Source organism: Rhinolophus ferrumequinum, chromosome 15 (genome assembly GCF_004115265.2).
Source record: "Rhinolophus ferrumequinum isolate MPI-CBG mRhiFer1 chromosome 15, mRhiFer1_v1.p, whole genome shotgun sequence".
In the NCBI taxonomy this organism is placed as follows: domain Eukaryota; kingdom Metazoa; phylum Chordata; class Mammalia; order Chiroptera; family Rhinolophidae; genus Rhinolophus; species Rhinolophus ferrumequinum.
The window spans coordinates 9,962,619-9,975,360 of NC_046298.1; the positions used below are offsets into that span (position 1 = coordinate 9,962,619).

Genomic DNA, 12,742 nt, shown 5'->3' on the forward strand with positions numbered 1-12,742 from the left:
ACATACTACGCAGTAACAGAAGATCGCTGAGCCTCCGTTTCCTTGTCTGTCATAAAGGGTATGAAACGACCTCGCCTCACAGAGGTTATGCAAAATAAATGAGGGGGGGGGTCAGTCAGAAGGTGGGAGATGATGTTGGAGTTAGTTTCCTTGCTCCACCTGCACCCTGAAATACACACACACACCCTCAGGCTATAAAGCCTTGCACAGATTATTCCTTTTATTTATTAACCAATGTTTGCTGAGTGTCTGGTCCTATCCGGGCCCTGGAGATACAGCAGGGAACAAGCCAAACAAGGCCTTCTTGGATTCTACTTTCTCGTGTGGTGACAAGTAGTAAACCGGGGAGAAAAAAAAAAACTAACTTCAGATAGTGACAAATGCTGTGACTATAATAAAACAAAGTCATGAGGCTGGATGAAGCTGGACAGTTTGAAGCACAGAAAGAAGATCCTGGTGGCTTGGACAAAGTGCGTGAGGGTGAGATGTGCTGCGTTGGTGAGGACAGGTCACAAAGGGCTATTTAGTTGATTGTATTAGTTTCCTGTGACTGCTGGAACAAATTACTGTGAACTCGATGGCTTAAAAGAACAAAAACTTATTCTGTTACAGTTCTAGAGGCGGGAAGCCTGAAATCAGTTTCACTGAGCCAAAATCAAGGTGTGAGCAGACCTCTCTCTGGAGGTTCTAGGAGAGAATCTGTTCCTGGCTCTTCCAGCTTCTGATGGTGGCTGCTGACATTCCCTGACTTCATTCACATCAATCACTGCACTCTCTGCCTCTGTGGTCACATTGCCTCCTCTTCTGCATGTATCAAATCTCTCTCTGCCTCTCTCTTGCAAAGACACTTGTGATTGGATTAAGGACACCCAGGTAATCCAGGATAATCTCTCCATATCACAAACATTAATTTAATCTGCAAGGCCCTTCTTGTTTATAAAGTAAAATTTACAGGTTCCTGGGATAGGGGCTGATGTTTTTTGGTGGTCATTCAGCCTACTGAATAATTGGGGGTCGGGGGGTAATATTTTATTCTAAGGCCTAGAGAGTTTCAAGCAGGAGAGTGGCAAGATCTGCTTTGGAAATATCACTGGTTGATGCTGATTTAACCCTTTCTCCACTCAACTCGATGTTCAACCCCTTACCCCAAACACACCTGAATCCATCCCCCAGAAGGTACTCAGGGAACAAGGAGTGCTTCTTGGTAGCTGCAAAATCATTACTCAGAGACCAGCCTCTCTGCCTACTCTCTGCCCAAGTGCAGAACAGAGCTCTTGGGTAAACCCTTAATTTTATTATGACACAGAAAACAATAAGGTGATTGTTTCTGCGACAGATTCTAAAACAGTAGAGTAGTTTTGTTTTGGTTTTGGTTTGGATTTTGTTTTTTGGTTCATCCCACTTTCATTCCTTTCAAATGGCAGCAAGCAAGACTCAATCACTGTATTGTTTTTTAGACATTTTCTTGGAAACCAACTTCACTCACCCCCAGTTAGAAAAAGTGGGAAGGGACCTGTCCCCAGGCAGGGACCAGCTGCCCACCCAGTCTCTACTGGCGCCATGAGAGCCCTAGGTCCTTGGGGTGGGATGGAGGGACAGAACCAGGATACGGAAACGAACGCCCGCTCATTCTCAGGGCTGCTCCCCTCCTCCTTGGGGTCTGAGCAGGCCAGCGCCACGAAGATCACCCGCAACACATGTCTTGCCTCAGTTCTCACTTCTGCAAAGGCTCCCTACTCTGGCCAAGCCCATACTGTGTGCTGGGCCTGCCCTCCGTTGGGGTGGGCGGGGCATACTCGAGAGGCAATGGGGATGCAAACACTAAGCAGATGTTTCGTGGGTACCAGGCACTGGGGACAGGGCTGTGGGCCATCCAACCAGACCCCGCCCTCAGGGAGTCTGACGGGGGAGACAGACAGGCTAAATACACGAAGCCGCATTCCAGGAGATGCATAATTACCAATTGTGTTCAGTTGCTACAGGAAAAGACCAGGGTGCCAGGGGAAAAGAATACTAATTGAGGGTTGGGAGTGTCATTTAGATAGCTGGGTCAGGGAAGTCTAAAGGTTTAAGTAGAGATCTAAAGGATGAATAAGAATCAGGCAGGAAAAGAGCATTCCAGGCAGAGAAAATCACCATAAGTGCAAAAGCCTGAGGCAGGAAAAATTTGGGGGTCTTTGAGGAAAGACAGAAGATTATGCGTTGAGGGAACTAGGAAGAGATGGGGTTCCAGACACAGCCAGGGACCAGATCACCTGGGGATTAATCCCTCGGCAATGAAAGGGATTTTATTATAAAGAACAGACCATTGGAGGGCAGTTACACCATTTGACTTACAGTTTTTAAAAATTCACAAAGAAGTTCCACTGGGGTTCATCCAATAGTTTCCAGAAGCCCACTTCAGGAGGTTGAGGATTGTAATCAGCAATCCTCAAGGCTGATTGAGGACTTTTCCCACGGGCCCTGTGATGGGTGCTGTGGGGATGGCTGGTTTCAGTTTCTTTATTTTTAATTGCACAATTAATTCATTAATTTATTTCATTGCACATCTCCAAACCTTCACCCTCACCTCTAGTGAGTCCCTGAGAAGCGTTTGGAGTATCTTAGCAGATCTTTTGTTTTTCACTACCATATGATACATAGAAACACAGAGACTTGATTTGTACGTCATTTTTTAAAAATTTTACCAAAAAATGGGATTATACTCTGTATATTGAAACTTGATCTTTTCACTTAACATTATGTCTTGGAAATTTCTCTGTGACAGCACATGAAGGCTGCCCTCATTCTTTTTACAAGTTGGGTAATATTTGATAGAGTATCTACTACGTAATTCTTTATCCTTCCTGCCACTGGTGGACACTTAAGTGGTTTCCAATAGCTCCTCGTTACAGGTACTAGTATATAAGAATTCTTATTTACACATCTTTGCACATACATGTAAGACTATGGATCCAGTTTTCAAGGTAAAACCACTAGATGGAAGGGTATTTGCGCTTTAAAAAAAAAAAAAAAGCCGAATTGCTCCAACAGACCCTGCTAGCTAACACTCCCACGACGAGCAGTGAGCTTAACTATTTGCCCACTCCCCTGAGTAGGGTTTCCAGGCTGGAATTCCCTCCGCCCGTTCTCAGGAATTTTTTTCGCTCTCCCATTCCCGAATCCCGAGATATAAACTGTTTTCTGTTCTCCATGATGAATCATTTCCACAAAGTGATGGCTGATACTACAACCACCTGAGCTCAAGGAGCCGATTTTCCCAATTTGCCGACCAACTTTTCTTGGGATTCCCTACCCCTGAGTATGTGTGATGAGCATTTTTTTTTTAAAATCTCATTGTTTCCATTTGCATTTTCTAATACTTAGCTAGTAGGGCTCCTTAAGCTTATTGGCCATTCATACTTCCTTTTTTTGTGAATTTAAAATTTGCATTATTCTGTAGTAAAGAATTTTAATTTTCCCAAAGAGAGGTCTGGCTTTTGCTCTCAGCTTCTGGAAGGCAATGTCTGAACCCATGGAATGTCATGCCTGAGAGAAATGTCTTTGTTTCGGGTGGGGCTAGTCACACCAGTGTGATTTAGGGTGGGATCTGGCCACACCAGATAGACTAACTTTGTGGTTTAGGGTGGGGACATATGGTGTCAGCTCATTCAGCTCCACCTGGAAGAGCTGGAAACTGAGATAAGCTACATGGACAGTCAACCACGATTATGTGATGGAGCCCCAATAACGCCCTAGACACCAAGGCAATGAGCTTACCTGGGTGGAAATACTCCATGTGTATTGTCACACATCAGTGCTGGTAAAGTAATGCATGGAGTTCGTGGTTCCCTGGGGAGAGGACAACAGAAGCTCCACCTTTGGAACTTAAAACTCACACTTTAAAACATTATACAAGTCACTTGTTTTTAGTATACTCACTGGAGTGCGCCATCACCACTGTCTAATTCCAGAACCTTTCCATCACCCGTATGTGCACTTCCCTTGGCTGATTTCAATCTATACCCTTTAGCTGTAATAAACTGTAACTACGAGCATTCAGTTTGCAGGGCATTTGGTGAGTCCTTCTAGTTACTGAATTTTTGAACCTGAAGATGGTTTGGGGAATGCCCTGAACTCTGCCGTTGTGTCAGAAGTGACAGTAGTCTTGTGGATTAGGTTGTAGCCCTGTCTGCTTTTTTTAAGTTTATGAGCTTCTTTTATATTTCGGGTATTCATCTCTTGTCACTTTTATATATTGCTATTGTTTTCTCCTATTTTATTTCTCCTACTTTGTGGCATTTTGATAAATGTGTACAGTCATGTCACCACCACCAAAATGAAAACATTGAACATTTTGACCACCCAAAAAAGTTCCTTTGTGACCTCCACCCTGGCCCCGGGCAATCACTGGTCTGTTTTCTGTCACTGTGGTTCCGCCTTTTCTAGAATGCCACATAAATGTGGCAGGCTGAATAATTCCTCCCCTGCCAAGAGCTTCCATCCTAATCCCCGGAAACTGTCAATGCTACCTTTTATGGCAAAAGGGACTTTGTAGATGTGATTGAGGATTTTGAGATGAGGACATTATCCTGGATGGATAATTTATCTGGGTGGGCCCTAAATGTAATTACAAATGTCCTCATAAAACGGAATCAGAGGGAGATCTGATGACAGTAGAGGAGAAAGCAGTGTGAACACAGAAATAGAGACTGAGATGATGCGGCCAGGAACCAAGCAATGCCAGCAGCCCTTAGAAGTGGAAGGGGCAAGGAACAGATTCTCTCTGGAGCCTCTGGACGCAACCAGCCCTGCTGACACTTGGATTTAGACCCTTAAGTCTCATTTTGGACTCCACAACTGTATCAGAATTTGTGTGGCTTTAAGCCACTATGTGTGTGGTCATTTGTTATAGCAGAAAGAGGAAACTAATACAGTAGTCTTTTGTGAAGGGTTCTTTCATGTAATATAGAGCTTTTGAAACTCATCTGTATTGCCAAGCATGCCGGTAGATTGTTGTATTTTTTTATTGCTGAATGTATTCCACTGTATTGATATACCACAATTTCTTTATCTATTCACTCCTTGATGGACATTTAGGTTCTTTCCAGTTTGAGTCCCCAGAAATAAAACTGCTATGAACATTCACATGCAGGTTTTTTTTGTGTGTGTGTGTGTGTGTGTGTGTGTGAACAAATGTTTTCGTTTCTCTTGGGTAAGTACCTAGGAGTAGAATTGCTGGATCATATGGTAGGTGTATCATTAATTTATAAGACATTGGAAAACTGTTTTCCAAAGTGGCTGCTCATCACTGACTTTACAGATAAATAAACCAAGGCTGGAAAAAAGGCAGTGACTTGCTCAGGGTCACCCAGGGAGTTAGAGGCATTGACAGAACTAGAATCCACCTTTACATCTTCTCGTCCCCAGCAGGAACCCTGAGAGGCTGTCCTGCCTGAGTATCCCCATGCCATTCTCAGCCTACCTAACTGCTTCTGCCCCTTCCAGCCTCTCTTCCCTCATCCAGCCCTGTAGGAGATAGAAGCCAGAGCATCTTTCAGTCCATTGTGATCCTTACCCCAACCCCAGAATGTATGGCCAGTGGTGGGAGAGGCTTGGGGAATGGGAGTAGTGACAAGAACCCCCTTTAGGATCTGAGGGCTGTGCATTCCCCCAGAGAAGACCTTTGTGTGGGATATGAGATGATTTTTGATGGTCTGGGGGCAGTCATCAAATACTTCAAATGCTTTATTAGAAGCACTTTGTTTTTAATTTTGCTTTCAATCTGATTATGCCAAGGAGAAAGCCTCCATTAGTGCTAATATGTGTTTAACATCTAATTCCATTCATTTCTTTTTAGTGAGCAAAGATTCTGGCTAGAATTTAATGACAGTGGTGTGGTCCCATTGTGTTTATTTTTACTATGGCCTTCCACTTATGTGTAATGATGCAGGTTTTCTATTATAGCCAAATTATACATTTCTTTTTTTTTTTTTTTTTCAAGTTTCAGATATTTATTAATCAGTGTAAACCCCAACATAACACACCAACATGATTTTGTGCATTTGGAGGGGAAATGTTTCCTGGTTAAGTGGAAAATTGTGCGGATGGGTTCTGGAAGACCTTCATTCTAAGCAGCTTTTTAGTGTAACATTTCATTTAGAAGTCTGGACCTTCTTTCTTCAGTTTGCTGTAATCTACATTCACTGAGTAGAACTTGTATTGCTGATTGGGACCCATTTTGTTCCAGGGTTCTGGGTTATTCTTTTTATCCCAACAGACATCTGGATTGAACAATGCCAGGCGCATGACATACAGCGCTGCTCCAGTACCTCCAGCTCCAATAAATACAAAGAGGGGGATCAAGCTTGGATGCTTCTTAGCCTGACCGATGATTTGGCGCAGCATGGTTGCGGCAGTGGGCTGGGGTCCCCAAGCACAGAACAACAAAACTACGAGGCCCAGGAATAGGTAGTCTCTGCCTACATTTCTTGTTAATATGCATCTGTTGCAGTTAAAAATGAGTCCACTTAAAGAATTATTTAGTTTTCAAAAACTGCACAAAAACCCTCGCATATGTGGTCAAATGATTTTTGACAAAGGTGTCAAGACAACTAAGTGGGGAAAGACAGTCAACAAATGGTACTGGGAACATTGGATATCCATACACTGAAAATTAAGTTGGACCTCACCTACACCATCTATGAAAATTAACTCAAAATGAATAAATCAAAGACTTAAACACAACGCCTAAAACTATAAAACTCTTAGAATAAAACATAGGGGAAAACCTTCATGACATTGGATTTGGTAAACATTTCTAGGATATAACACCAAAAGCAGAAGAAACAAACATAAAAATAGATAAATTTACTACATCAAAATTAAAATTTCTGTGCATCAAAGGACACAAATGGAGTGAAAAGGTGACCATGGAATGGAAGAAAATATTTGCAAATCATGTCTCTGATAAGAGGTTAATATTTGGAATATATAAAGAACCACTACAACCCAATAACAAAAACAAAAACTGCCCACCTAAAAAATGAGCAAAGGACTTGCATAGACATTTCTCCAAAGAAAATATACAAATGCCCAACAAGCATATGAAAGGATGCTAAACACCACTAATGATTGAGGAAATGCAAATGTAAACCACAATGAGATAACACTTCATATTAGGATGGCTACTATCAAAATAAAGAAGGAAGGAAGAAAGGAAGAAAGAAAACAAGAATTGGTGAGGATGTGGAGAAACGGGAACCATTGTGCATGAATGGTAGGATGTAATATGATGCAGCTGTTGTGGAAAACAGTATGGCGGTTCCTCAAAAAATTAAAAATAGAGGTGATCCAAGATGGTGGAGTAGGTAAACACTGTGCCTGCTTCCTTCCATGAACATATTAAAATTACAGCTGAATTACAGAACAATCAACCTGAAGAACCATCTGAAGTTGGCTGAACAGAAAGTTTATAACTAAGGATATAAAGAAGCTACATCAAGACTGGTAGGAGGGGTGGAGACATAGAATGGGCCCCAAACCTCCGTGTGGTGGTTGAGAACCAGGAGGGATATCCCAGCTGTGGGGTGACATACCCAGCCCCACACTAGCCTCCCCAACCCAGAGTACTGGAAGAGGAGTACCCAACAACATCTGGCTGTGAAAAACAGGGGGGATTCTGACCATCTGGGTGGGATGGAAGCTGTGGGAAACCCAGACGTCCTCTTAAATGGCCCACACACAGGCTCACTCGCTCGCAGGCACTCACCTTGGGCTCCAGTGGAGGGACAGTAACTCTGGGGGTGTTGGAAGCATACAGGCGGCAGACTGAGGTGTGTGGCTGCAGGCAAGCGCTGGAGGACAGTCGCATTTTCCCTGTGTGAGGTCCTCCTCCTATGCATCCAGCAGGCAGGCGCCATCTTTCCTGTTTTGAGCCCGCCCCCTACACTTAAGGCCAAATCTGAATTTGATTGGTCCGTGAGCTCTGCAGCTCCGCCCTGATGACTCACTGGGACCTCATCTCACCCAACTCCCCCAGGAGGCACTTTCTCCCCAAGCAGCCAGTACTGCCCACATTGCATTCTTTCTGGAAAACTGAGTCCACGGCACCCAGGCGAGCAGCAACTGGGCCTGGTGTGCTCTGAGACTTTTGCTGGGTCACTCCAGGCTCAGCACTGGCACCAAACCAGAATCTACATTAACCTGGTGACCACAATTCTTCCCCCTCTAGTGACTCCCTGAGACCTTGCCTCACCCAACTTGCGTATGCACAAGGCTTTATCAGTGGCTGTACCTTAAGGGAGCTGGCATGGCAGCAGGTCTCAGGGTGTCCTGGCTTTTTGCAGAGCTACCCCAGGCTTGATACTGGTGGCAGCCATCCTTAGTTGCTCTGCATGGAGAATATAGTCAATACTATTGTGATAGCATAGTATGGTGTCAATGATTGCTGGACTTATCATGGTGATCACTTCTTTAGGTACATAAATATTGAATAACTAGTGTACACCTAAAACTAATATAATGTTGTATGTTAGCTATATTTTAATAAAAATCTTTAAAAAATTAAAAATAAAATTACAGTGTGTATTCCACTTCTGAGTAGATATACAAAAGGACCGAAAGCAACTCGAAGACATATTTGTAACCCATGCTCGTAGCATCAGTTGCAATAGCCAAAAGGTGGTAGCGATCCAAGCGTCCGCCTATGGATCGACATAAACAAACTGTGGTATACACGTATAGTGGAATATTATTCAACCTGAAAAAGAATGAAATTCTGACACATCCTACAGCATGAACTTTGAAGACATTGTCAAAAGTTACATACGCCAGTCACCAGGAAAGAAATACTGCATGATTCCACTTATATGAGGTACTTAGTTACTTTTTGAATTAAAAAAAAATCAAATTTGTAAAGACAGACTGTAGAATGGTGGTTGCCAGGGATTGGGGGAAGGGGGGTATGAGGAGTCAATGTTTAATGGGGATAGAGTTTCAGTTTTGCAAGATGAAAAGAGTAATGGGGATGGTTGGTGATGATAGTTTCACAACAATATGAATGTACTTAATATCACTGAACTATATGCACTTAAAAATGCTTAAGATGGTACATTTGGCATTATGTGTATTTTAATAACAAAAATGTTTTAGTAAAATAATGTAGGAAAAACAAATTCAAAGGTGAATACACACACACACACACACACACACACACGTGTGTGTATACCTCAAAATCCAAAATGCTGAAGTGAATTTGCTAATAGATGCAAAACTGGCCTCTAACAAAGGATAGAATCAATTGCATCTTGCCAGACAATATTTCTTTGCATTCTTACAAACTGAATTTCAAATAATTTTAAATAATATATTTTATTTAACCCAATACTATATTCAAAATATTGTCATTTAAACAATCAATATAAAACATTTTAATGAGATATTTTACATTCTTTTTTTTTTTTTTAATGTACTGAAGTCTTCAAAATCCACGTGTAGTTTACACTTACACCACATCTTGTATATAGGGGATGTATATAGTTGGATCTAAAGTGCTACCAGCCATATTTCAAGTTTTCGGTAGACACACGTAGTTAGTGGCTACTGTATTAGATAGCACAACTGTAGACAACACCTAATATGCCATTGAAAGAACATCCAGAAATCTTTTTGTCTTTTTCAAAGATTTCCCCGTTCTTTTCTGACAGCTTTTTAATGAAAACAATTACTCAGGTAATCCATGTTCATTATACAAACATCAAATGCAGGTAACCTAAGGAAAAAACAATCTCAATAAATGCCACTACTCAGAGATAATCACAGCTGCTGATGTTTCTATAACCTCTGAGATTTTAATACACACACTTTGTTACATATATCTTAAATAAATAATTTTATTTATATACAGTAAACTATATAGACAATAGTTATATATTTTAAAACTTACATGTTTTGTTAATATATAACTATGAAATTGTATTATTTGAAAGAATTTTAAAAATTGTACAACAGTTTTAGATTTATAGAATTATTGCAGAGTACAGAAAGCTCACTTATAGCCAATACCCAGTTTCCTCTATTATTACTACCTTACTTTAGTATGTTATATTTGGCACAATTAATGAGCCAATATTGATATATTATTATTAAAGTCCATACTTCACTCAGAATTCTTCAGCTTTTCCCTAATGTCCTTTTTCCATTGCAGGATCCCATCCAGGATAGCACATTTACCAGCGATGTCTCCTTAGGCTTGGCTGTGATAATTTCTCAGACTTTTCTTAATTTTGATGACCTTGATAGCTTTAAGGAACACTGGTCAGATATTGTGTAGAATGCTCCTCAAATGGGATCTGTCTAATGTTTTCTCATGATTAGACTCAGAGTAATGTGTTTTGGGGAGGAAGATCACAGAGGTCAAGTGCCATTCAAGGGCATATCCTATCAAGGATACATCCTATCAATCTAACTTATCACTGATGATGTTGACCTTGGTCACCCGGTGAAATCGTATTTATTTTTAATTACATAATATATGCACATGATATAACAATTTAAACGTACAAATTAAATAGTCTCCTTCTCACCCTGCTTCATCCTCCATGAAACGCACATAGGTTGCCTCATCGAAGATAACCATGTCAAATCCCTGGGCCTTGTGAACGTAACTTTACAGGGTTAAAAGGGATTTTCAGATAAGGCTAAACTAGGGATGTTGAGATGGGGAGATTACTCTGGATATCAGGCTGGGCCCAATATAATCACAAGGACCTTAAACAGGAGGGACAGAATTAGAAATGGCCATGGGAAGGAGCAGAAATTGGAGTGATGTGAGAGTATGAGCCAAGGAAGGTGAGTGGCCTCTAGATGTTGGAAAAGGAAAGGAAAGGCATCTGCCCTAGAGCCTCCAGAAAGAACACAGGTCCGACATCAGAACTGTAAGATAATATGGTGTGGTTCTAAGCCACTAAGTTAGTGGTTATTTTTTACAGCAGCAATAAGGAACTAATACAGGGACTCTCTGGAATCCCTTCACCAACTTTTCCACCAAGTGACTGTCAAGCCTTGTCTTGAATGCCTCCAGTGATGGGGATATCACTATCTACACGGGCACCCTGTTTCCTTTCCAGCAAGCTTTCTTTTGTGGAAACCTTCCTCTGTAACCACCCACCACTGCACGCCCCCTCCAGCCCCAAGTCTTGGAGCAAGAAGAACAGAGATACACACTCCCAATTCTTTGCGCACATCAGGCTTTTGTAGACAGGTACATTGTCTCTTCTCCAAGTTTCACAGCCTCCAACTTTTCCCTAGTTCAGTTTATTGCGGTATAGAAGCTAACTTCCTCTGGATGAGGCTCCAGCTACACACTTGTGGAACAGGCTCCCATTGCCCGTGGCTTCCCATCCTGAGAAGCTCATGGCAAAGTCCATCACAGAGCATCCCCCTTCCCCAAAAAATCGTCTCACCCCCCTCCGCACTTTCCCCAGGGGCCCAACAATAGTCGCAGTCCTTTCCACGGATAGTATTAGTCGTTAAAAATAACATCAGAACTTCAGGTTCCGAGCTTTGGCCAGTGGCTGGAATTTAGTAATATAGTTTCATTTCCGTTGTTTTTATTGTTATGGTTATTTTCTACTGATGGCAAGAAACTGATTTTCCGTTTCTGCTCAGGCTACAGAGTTGCCATTTAAAATGTATAAGTAGTGAAAAAGATTGAACCAGTTTAAGAATAACGCTAAGGCTCAGCAATACCGGTGGTAAGTTGTAGACAACAAGAGATGTATACAGACGGATCTCAAGTGTTGCCAGAAGCCCCGCAACCAACTGGTTGTCGAACCACATCGCACCGCACCAGAGAGTATATAAGACCCCATGGAAACTCCTCCAGGAAGTCAGGATGGCCGAGCGGTCTAAGGCGCTGCGTTCAGGTCGCAGTCTCCCCTGGAGGCGTGGGTTCGAATCCCACTCCTGACATCAGACCCTTTTTCGTGTTTTTACTCTCCAAGCCCTAAGGAAAGGGCATACTTTTGACTGCGTAGTACAGAGCTGGACGTTCTTTTTACAGTTCAAAGTTAAATAAATGGCATTAGGAAGAAAAAGCCTGCTAAGAAGAAAATAATTGTTTTGTAAAAAGAAGAACGTCCAAAAGTGTAAAGTACTACCCAGGTGATTTGCAACTTTCAGTGAAAAAGTAACTTGTCAGGAGTGGGATTCGAACCCACGCCTCCAGGGGAGACTGCGACCTGAACGCAGCGCCTTAGACCGCTCGGCCATCCTGACTGCGTTGGCAGCCTCTCCTAAGCAACCCTTTTCAGAATATCCGTAGTGCGCGCATGCGTACTGAACAATGTGAGCCCTGGCTTTGTTCTCCGCCCGGCGTTGGGAGGAGCTGGCTCGAAGGGGCGGGGTGAGACAGGACTAGGAGGACAGGAGCGAAGAACCTCGGCGACAGTAGAGGGCGCGCGCGGCGTGCTGGAAAACCTGAAAGGCGAAGGATTACTTTGCCGTACGCGCGCATTCGTGCCTCCCGCATGCATTCATTTTGCATGCATGCATTTACTCTTCACATCAGCTTTGAATGTTGCATATCTGCAAGCAACCTTGCATTTCTCCACACATTGTGCGTTTTCTGTACCAAGCAATCAAGCCCACACCTCCATTGGCTTATAGATCTATGTGCTGGTGCGGGAACCAGGAGAAGCCGGGATATCGCCAGGTCTCATCACAACGGTCCCACGTTCTCCTTCCGAACGTTCGTCAAAAC

The 12,742-nt window shown here is 42.6% G+C and overlaps 2 protein-coding genes and 2 non-coding genes across 4 annotated transcripts in view; 2 read left to right on the forward strand and 2 right to left on the reverse strand.

Annotated features, from left to right (window-relative positions):
* The window catches only part of CCL22 (C-C motif chemokine ligand 22), a 54,914-nt gene that overhangs the window by 2,783 nt on the left and 39,389 nt on the right, over positions 1 to 12,742 (forward strand). The window lies entirely within an intron of this gene.
* LOC117034636 (cytochrome c oxidase subunit NDUFA4) lies at positions 5,963 to 6,452 on the reverse strand. The gene has a single exon (XM_033127826.1). The coding sequence runs from the start codon at positions 6,385 to 6,387 to the stop codon at positions 6,139 to 6,141; it is 249 nt and encodes an 82-aa protein (XP_032983717.1). The 5' UTR covers positions 6,388 to 6,452; the 3' UTR covers positions 5,963 to 6,138.
* TRNAL-CAG (transfer RNA leucine (anticodon CAG)) lies at positions 11,870 to 11,952 on the forward strand. The gene has a single exon. It is a non-coding gene; the product is annotated as a tRNA-Leu (tRNA).
* On the reverse strand, positions 12,176 to 12,258 carry TRNAL-CAG (transfer RNA leucine (anticodon CAG)). Its single transcript has one exon. It is a non-coding gene; the product is annotated as a tRNA-Leu (tRNA).